The following is a 9,695-nucleotide window of genomic DNA, read 5'->3' as shown; positions in this document are numbered from 1 at the left end:
ATATTCAATGTAATTATTTATATAGAGTCCACACTATAGCACTGTGGCATGCTGTTTCTCTCTATATGGTTAGTCTATGACTATGGGCTTTTGATGAACTGCTATATTACAGAGATTTGCTCAGAGCTCAAATGTTGATTCATATAATTTCAGTAGATATAATTCCAGCTCATATACATTTAATGGGCATTTGTCATAGGCAGTTAAGTGAAATGTCCTACTCCTCACTTTTGAGAAAGAGCAATACAGACTATGCTCTGGTATAAGGTCAGGTGTGTCAAAACCTTACATTACGTGAGGAGAAGCACAGTCTTGGATCTGTTAGAAATGCTGTGTGTTACTGAGCCATATTACTATTCAGTCTGCAAACACACACACGCACACGCACACTGGCGTTTAGGCATATCCCTGACAGATATCGTGTTTATTTCTTGTGACAGCAGAAAAAAAAACAGCTTGTGACAGTTTGTCTGATCGGCGCTCGTTCCTGGGTTCTGTGTTGTTGTGAATATTTTAGTATTTATATTACTTTCCGCAGGTCCAACTGAAGATTTGTCGGAAGAGCTCAGACATGAGTGTAACGCCAAAACAGAGCAGGTAGGGGTTTAAATAAACGATGAGCAGTGAGGCTTTAGATAAGGACTTCAGCATGAAGTTTAAATGTTGTAGCTGAGCTGACACAGAGTAGTAAAAGGGCCTTGGTGAACAACCAAGATGGATCACCAGGTGGCGCTATTTTCCAATAAATGTGCCCCATGGCCTGCACACACCAACCTCACCCCTGTCTGCCTGCCTGCATGTGTTTTCCTATTATGGTCATGATGAAGTAGCCAGCATTGGAAATACAGTATATCATCTGTGAGGGAGATAATGACCACCAGTATATCTGTCACTCCTGTCATGGATATGGCTGCATTATGGTGTTGTGTGTGATGGTAGTAGAAAGGTCTCCTTCAACCGTTATGTAACTCCAATAACACTGTTTAAATATCAGCGTTTATGTCATCTATCAGGGAAGGACTTGATGGATGGTTGCAGGGCTGTTGAGCTACTTGTCTTGGCAATGACTGAAAAGTGAACTCAATTAACCAGTTGTGTGTGTGCTGTTAATACCATCTCATGTTAGTCCAGGTAGCTTTTCAAATGGGACACAGACAGTTGAGCTCTGCACCTGCCATGCCTGTCCCATTCGTCTGGCTCAGATACACTCGCACACTTGCAGACCCTCTCCTCCTCCTTTCATTTGAACTCACTCCTTAAATCACGCTCAGCCTGAAATCTGAATGTAAACAGACAGAGTTGCATAAGCCTCTCTAAATCCACATCAAATCCAGAAGTATGAAGGAGCTTCAGTCACACCATATGTGTTGTACCTTCATCACAGTGGCTTCATGGGGGTTCTCATCAACTCCATTCTAATCTCTCTACTAAAGTAAATTAAATGTATTGATCAACAATAGGGTGGAAAACACAGGGTTTTAGTATTATTACGGATCCAGGTCAGGTCTCAGATCCAGGTCAGGGCCTCAGATCCAGGTCAGGTCTCAGATCCAGGTCAGGGCTCAGATCCAGGTCAGGTCTCAGATCCAGGTCAGGGCTCAGATCCAGGTCAGGTCTCAGATCCAGGTCAGGGCTCAGATCCAGGTCAGGTCTCAGATCCAGGTCAGGGCTCAGATCCAGGTCAGGGCTCAGATCCAGGTCAGGGCTCAGATCCAGGTCAGGGCTCAGACCCAGGTCAGGTCTCAGATTCAGGTCAGGGCTCAGATCCAGGTCAGGTCTCAGATCCAGGTCAGGTCTCAGATCCAGGTCAGGGCTCAGATCCAGGTCAGGTCTCAGATCCAGGTCAGGGCTCAGATCCAGGTCAGGGCTCAGATCCAGGTCAGGTCTCAGATCCAGGTCAGGGCTCAGATCCAGGTCAGGTCTCAGATCCAGGTCAGGGCTCAGATCCAGGTCAGGGCTCAGACCCAGGTCAGGGCTCAGATCCATGTCAGGACTCAGATCCAGGTCAGGGCTCAGATCCAGGTCAGGGCTCAGATCCAGGTCAGGTCTCAGGTCCAGGTCAGGGCTCAGATCCAGGTCAGGTCTCAGATCCAGGTCAGGGCTCAGATCCAGGTCAGGTCTCAGATCCAGGTCAGGGCTCAGATCCAGGTCAGGGCTCAGATCCAGGTCAGGGCTCAGATCCAGGTCAGGGCTCAGATCCAGGTCAGGGCTCAGATCCAGGTCAGGGCTCAAATCCAGGTCAGGGCTCAGATCCAGGTCAGGGCTCAGATCCAGGTCAGGTCTCAGATCCAGGTCAGGTCTCAGATCCAGGTCAGGGCTCAGATCCAGGTCAGGGCTCAGATCCAGGTCAGGTCTCAGATCCAGGTCAGGTCTCAGATCCAGGTCAGGGCTCAGATCCAGGTCAGGGCTCCGATCCATGACAGTAGACCCTGCCTTCGATTTCCCTTCTCCCAGCTCTGTGATTCGCTGACACCACTGAGTGTGTCTGGGAGAACTCCCTAAACTCAGCCCATTTCTCTCTGTTTCCCAGGCTGCACTGAAACGTGCCAACCCACGCTCTAGGTCTCTCAACACAGCATGACAACAACTCTTGGTGTAGGCGCTCGGTTTCCTTTCTCGGGCATGTTTTCTTTTTGGCGGCACTTTTTGTGTTGTGTGCGTGTTGTTATTGTGAACAAGTCCCCCTCTGCTCGTAAGTCTTAAGTATGGCATAGCATTAGTATTTGTACATTTGCTCATACGAGAGAGTCTGTTGAACGTATTCTCCGGCAGGGCAGTGAACGAACGCTGTGGATCTTTCCCATGGTGCAGTTGAAAGGAAAAGAGAGACGTGGCCAGATGGACTGGGTAGAAGTTCAGGCCTGCCAAAGCGCTCTCTCAACCACCTGCCACCACAGACCCTTTCTATCTCCATATACATCCAGACGTTTTATTTGCATCATCAACCAACACAGATGGCTGCTTCACTGATATGAGCAAAGCATTGACACGGTATGGTGTTTTTTCTGGGTTGCAAGAAATTACATGGTAAAATAGTAATTTCACTGTAGTAAGCTATGCATTAGGTGTTATGTTTTTTAGGGGGGAAATAGAATCTTTACAATAAAAATCCTATAATGAAAATGTATAATTGCCAGTGACCTGAGTGCATGACAGTGGGGTTTGAGAGGGCAAGCGAGAGAGAGAGAGATCTTCATTCATCACAGTGCCTACAGATTTGCTGTTCAGCCTGTGCAGTGGCAGTGCTGGCAGTACTGCTGAGGCAGGACACTTAAATCAAACAGACTACTTTATTTCAGAGGAGATGGGCTAGATCTGCCTGCCAAGCCATGTCTTTACAAACTCCGCTCTAATCGAGAATCACTTTTAAAGCCAGACGAATCAATACATACTGTGAAGATTTGGTACCAACATGTATTCAGTGTTTACTGAATGTCTCACAGCAGATTTATTGTCCTTTCTTGTTCTAAAACTGTATTTGGTATCTCAAATATATATATTTTTTGTAATGATGTGTGCAAAGAAATGTGTCTTGTCAGATACGGATTCAGAAAAGAGGCATGAGAGGGACCCACTCGAGTGCTCTGTTATCCTCACAGTCCTACTGTTTCAACTCATGCTATTGAGTGAAATATTATTTAGAAAACAACCCATGCTTAGTTAACAAACATGTCAGACTTGGTATACCAAGGTCATCAATCAGACACATTTAGTCAGCAGTTCCTGGAGAACATGGTAGTCTCATGGCTCTCTCTCTCTCTCTCTCTCTCTCTCTCTCTCTCTCTCTCTCTCTCTCTCTCTCTCTCTCATCTAGCTGTTTGTACAGGCCATTCATCTCCTGGGTCTTGTCTATTGACGTACTGTATGTTGGTCTGGCAGCATTGCTGTGTGGCCTTCCTGAGCTAGACACTCAGGAAGGCTGTCTGTCATCCCAGCAAGATAAATTCCATGGACAGCTAATTGAGATTGAATGAGTGGCATGGTACTGGCTGGTCCTGAGCAACAGAACCATCCAGTGGAGGCTACTGTTCTGTACCACTACTAGGCCAGCCCTGTGGCTCCACTCTGGCTCCACGCTGGCCAGGCTACAGGTTGGAGGCTCATCAGCTTTGCCCAAGGGCAGCTCTTCAGGCATATAGAGAGGGAGAGAGAAAGGGAGGAAAGGAGGTATGGCGGGCTTCATGACTGGATCACGCCCACTAATAATAATGAATTGTTGATCCTCTCTGCTTATGAATGTAGTTTTCCAGGGTATGTTTTATTTCCCTCCGTCTCTCTCTCTCTCTCTTCCCTCCAAACCTTCTCCCTCCCTCTCTCCATTCAATTTCTCTCCCTATCTCTCTAGGGTGTGTGAGGCATTGAGTGCGTAGGAAGTGGAAGCCGAGAGGAGGGCAAAGCTGTTGACAGAGTGAGCTATCAAATGAAAGTAGTGCTGATTAGGAGGAAACATGCTCATAGCAGAGCACTAAGTGCACCACGGCAGCATTACATTCTATATTTGTACTGCTTGACGCCTCCATCCCATGGTGCCTTAGTACAGTAGCTGTACTGTACTTCATGCAGTTTGGTCTGTATGATTTTAACTGTATTTAACGAGAAAGGCCTTTGGAGAGAGGCTGGCTGACATCAGCAGAGCCACACCTAGGCTCTGCAGATCCAAAGACTGTGTTGTTATACTGCAAAGATTGTGATAGAGTATATACAAAAATAGTCAAAAGGTTTAGATACTGGTGTGTGTTTGGGATGACACAGCAAGGGAAATGCGAGACTGAGACAGAGACCTAGTCTAATGGTGGCGTTTGGACCAGGTGTTTGGATCAGGCGTTTGGACAAAGTGTTTAAGTAAATACAAAAACAAATAAAGAATAAACGAACCGTGACGACAATTCAGTGTGAACAGGCAACTAAACATAAACAATATCCCATCACCCACAGGTGGAAAAAATGCTACTTAAGTATGATCCCCAATTAGAGACAACGATTACCAGCTGCCTCTAATTGTGAATCATACACAAACACCAACATCGAAAAATAAACCTAGAACCCCACATAGAAATAATAAACTAGACTAAACACCCCTAGTCACACCCTGACCTACTCTACCATAGAAAATACAGGCTTTCTATGGTCAGGACGTGACAGCTACCTGTATTTGACATTGTGTTGTTATTTTGCTGAACACTACATGGTTTAATTTTATTTCTGCCAGTGAAACGAGACTACCCAGGCGAGAAAAAAACCTCACCCAAATGTATAGACCCGTTGGAATAATATAAATGTACTGTTTGAAAATGTGAAGATTTCTTTTTTTTTTTATGCTGGATCATCATTTAGCATTGTTGATCCTGGATCATTGAAAGAAAATGTGATGGTATGCGTACCCCAGTTTGGGAATACCTGGCCTGGAACATTAAGACCCAGGATCATGATACAGGATCAACATAGCTAAATGCTGATCCAGGATAAACACAGCTAAATGCCGATGCAGGATAAACACAGCTAAATGCTGATCCAGGATAAACACAGCTAAATGCCGATGCAGGATAAACACAGCTAAATAACGATCCAGGATAAAAACAGCTAAATCATGATCCAGGATCAACACAAATAAATGGTGATCCAGAATAAAAACAGCAAATTGACTACCCAGGATAAACACAGCTAAATGACGATCATGAATCAACACATCTAAATGATGATCCAGGATAAACACAGCTAAATGATGATCCAGGATCAACACAGCTAAATGATGATCATGAATCAACACATCTAAATGATGATCCAGGATAAACACAGCTAAATGATGATCCAGGATAAACACAGCTAAATGATGATCCAGGATAAACACAGCTAAATGATGATCCAGGATCAACACAGCTAAATGATGATCCAGGATCAACACATCTAAATGATGATCCAGGATAAACACATCTAAATGATGATCCAGGATAAACACAGCTAAATGACGATCATGAATCAACACATCTAAATGATGATCCAGGATAAACACAGCTAAATGACGATCCAGGATAAACACAGCTAAATGATGATCCAGGATAAACACAGCTAAATGAAGATCCAAGATAAACACATCTAAATGACGATCCAGGATAAACACAGAGGAATGATGATCCAGGATCAACAAAGCGAAGTGACAATCCAGGATAAACACAGATAAATGACGATCCAGAATCAACACAGTTAAATGACGATCCAGAATCAACACAGTTAAATGACGATCCAGAATCAACACAGATAAATGACGATCCAGAATCAACACAGATAAATGACGATCCAGAATCAACACAGCTAAATGATGATCCAGGATAAACACAGCAAATTGATGATCCAGGATAAACACAGCTAAATGAAGATCCAAGATAAACACATCTAAATGACGATCCAGGATAAACACAGAGGAATGATGATCCAGGATCAACAAAGCGAAGTGACAATCCAGGATAAACACAGATAAATGACGATCCAGAATCAACACAGTTAAATGACGATCCAGAATAAACACAGTTAAATGACGATCCAGAATCAACACAGATAAATGACGATCCAGAATCAACACAGATAAATGACGATCCAGAATCAACACAGCTAAATGATGATCCAGGATAAACACAGCAAATTGATGATCCAGGATAAACACAGCTAAAACCATATCAATTTGCATTACCTAGGTAGGCAATTATTTTCAAGTAATTTGCTCTCAGTCACTGATGAGTGCGTCACCGCAGCCATGAAATCCATGACACGATCTGATTGTGTCAATCTAATACGCTAATTGAAAGCAACCCTTAGCCACTTCTCATCAGTGAAGAGAGACTGTACCCATGAACTGATTCTGGTATAATTAGAACGCAGAGGCTGCTTCAATCACAAGAGGCAAACATTTTACCTCTCATTAAAGATAGTCTTGTTCAGTGCCACAGTGTCTCTCTCTAATAAGATTTGCTAGAAGAAGTACAGAGTACAATTTCCCTCCTGTGATCCAGGGAGACTTGTCTTTTCTCTCCTCTCCTCTCCTTTACAGTAAAGTCTAAAGAGACCCTTTGATCTCAGGTCGTTTCTTCAATCCTCCAGATTAAATTTAAATTAAGAGGCCTGGCTATTTTTAAGAACAATGCTAGGTTCGTGCTGAACAAGGAAAAATAATAATTAGGTTTTTCTTTCTTTACCATTATTCAGTGTGAATAAGGTTGGGAAGGGAAGTGGTGCCTGTATGTGCTGTGTGGATAAACTGGGGTTTATGAATTAAAGGCTGAATTCAAATGGCCTTTATGACGTTTTCCATAGCAGATTCAGCTGGATATACTGTGTTGAGTGTGTGGAGAAACTGTCACATAATTAGCATTGGCTATATACTGTATACAATGTATCTTCTTAGCTGGACTAGTATTACCACTTGTGGTAAACCGTGGGGTGTTGGGTTGAGCGTGCAGAGATTAACACAGAGACAGGGAGGTTCTAGTCAGCAAACACGACTTTACTAGGCAATAAAATAAACATAACAACGAAATCTCGTAGGTTTAACTCGGTCCTTCTTCTCAGCTTCTGCTCTGTGTCGGTCTCTCTGTTCTTCCTCGCATTGTGCCACAGTGCTCCTTTTATGTGGCCTCCATGGCTGGTTGGCACTTTTATATGCCATATACCATTTTGCAGACGCTTTTCTCCAAAACGACTTACAGTCATGCGTGCATACATTTTACATATGGATGGTCTCGGGAATCAAACCCACTATCCTGGCATTGTAAGCGCCATGCTCTACTAACTACGTTTCAGATGACGATTTATCCTTGGGATAATATTGTTTCATGGGATAATGTAGAATGATGCTTGGTGTCTGTTGTCTTTTAGCCTTCCAGGCCAGATCTAACATGATCTACCTTGATGAGGCAGATAAATACCCAGTCATCTCTGCATATCTATCTTGACACACAGTGGCAGTTACAACACTGAACATGTTTATGACAGTGAGCATCAGAGCCATTTCCACTGGGGGTGCAGCCATAACAACATGGAGTTGTCACTGAGGCACTGAAGAAGGGCTGTGGGACTGAGAGGCCTGGCTTGGGGATCGCTTTACTGGCAGTGTTACCTTGGGCACCTGGGTTGTCTGAAACAGTATGACAGTCACCACCATGCTCCTAGTAAAGCAAAGATCTCTCCCTCAATTTACAGTGGAGTATAGTCCTAATGATATGGTCATAAAGTAATGAAATAAAGCTAACCAGATGTATATCTGAATCTGCACCGTTAGGGGGCCCTGAAGTGGTACCAGAAGTAACACTGACTGGGAATGCATCACACCCCCACCTCCACCCACACGCTCACACACACCAGCCTTTGGGAAATCACCATACGCATGCTAATAACTAGTGAGCGCATTTCCCTATTCCCCTTCTGTCAGAGAGAAGGAGCGATAAAAAGTGACAGTGAGCATCAGAGCCATTTCCACTGGGGGTGCAGCCATAACAACATGGAGTTGTCACTGAGGCACTGAAGAAGGGCTGTGGGACTGAGAGGCCTGGCTTGGGGATCGCTTTACTGGCAGTGTTACCTTGGGCACCTGGGTTGTCTGAAACAGTATGACAGTCACCACCATGCTCCTAGTAAAGCAAAGATCTCTCCCTCAATTTACAGTGGAGTATAGTCCTAATGATATGGTCATAAAGTAATGAAATAAAGCTAACCAGATGTATATCTGAATCTGAAATCCATGTAATGGACTGTATTTTCATAGCAGGTAGCCTAGTGGTTAGAGTGTTGGACTAGTAACCGAAAGGTTGCAAGATCTAATCCCCGATCTGACAAGAAAAAAATCTGTCGTTCTGCCCCTGAACAAGCCAGTTAACCCACTGTTCCTAGGCCGTCATTAAAAATAAGAATTTGTTGTTAACTGACTTGCCTAGTTAAATAAATGTAAAAAAAAAAATATATATATATATATAATAAACGGCACATTAGTTGGAATCTCCCACTACTCCTCCTCAGCTACATACACATAACATATAGTCTCCTTTGTTCTCTATTTGCTCTGACAGTGCAGTACTGTACAACTGTTTCTGTAGAGTAATCCCCCAGGAGGATGTAGAATAAAACAAACACCACATGAGATATTCACCTCAAGCATACAGTATAGTCCTGCACTGTTACAATTAGAGATTGCAAATCACTGGGTTGTCTCTCTACATCAGTAGCTTTCATATAGCTGAAAGCTTAGCCTTCCATTTACAGCCCCTCTGCTGTGTACATGTGTGTTTGTGACCGACCTTGGATGGTCACGGTTCTTTGGGACTATGATTGTGGAAACTGAAAGAACAGTGGTGAGTTCCGACTCCACATTGTTTTCTCTGCTCTGACTGGGTCATGGTTTGCTTCCAGCAGCTTGTCAACGTGAGTAATCGCCTGAACGCTCCACTCTGAGGAGACTAGGAGAATGTGGTGTTTTGTTGCCGTTAGTGCTAAGATGTTTTCAAGTGCTCCCAGGGCACGCATGAACATAGCTTCTCTCTCTCCCTGGCTGTCCCTCGCTGTCTCTGTCTGTCTGCCTGCCTGTCTTGAATTTGTACATCCATCCACCTGCTCTCTCTGTGTCTCTCTTTCAGTGGCGACCCGTCATTCAGGGCAGGTGGGGCAGAGACCCACCTGTTTTGAGACTCACAATTTTTGAGCGGGGGCTTGCC

The 9,695-nt window shown here is 44.1% G+C and overlaps 1 protein-coding gene across 1 annotated transcript; it reads right to left on the bottom strand.

Moving 5' to 3' along the window:
* Nucleotides 1–1,518: 1,518 nt before the first annotated feature.
* LOC139536721 (cysteine-rich, acidic integral membrane protein-like) lies at nucleotides 1,519–2,418 on the bottom strand. The gene has a single exon (XM_071337324.1). The coding sequence runs from the start codon at nucleotides 2,416–2,418 to the stop codon at nucleotides 1,519–1,521; it is 900 nt and encodes a 299-aa protein (XP_071193425.1).
* Between the last annotated feature and the right edge of the window lie 7,277 nt (nucleotides 2,419–9,695).

This window comes from Salvelinus alpinus, chromosome 13 (assembly GCF_045679555.1).
Source record: "Salvelinus alpinus chromosome 13, SLU_Salpinus.1, whole genome shotgun sequence".
Classification (NCBI taxonomy): domain Eukaryota; kingdom Metazoa; phylum Chordata; class Actinopteri; order Salmoniformes; family Salmonidae; genus Salvelinus; species Salvelinus alpinus.
The sequence above is the reverse complement of the archived record's forward strand: the minus strand, read 5'-3'. Positions and strand labels throughout refer to the sequence as shown.

Coding starts and splice junctions, on each gene's coding strand:
- LOC139536721 (XM_071337324.1), bottom strand. CDS start 2,418: ATGGATCGGAGCCCTGACCTGGATCTGAGCCCTGACCTGGATCTGAGA.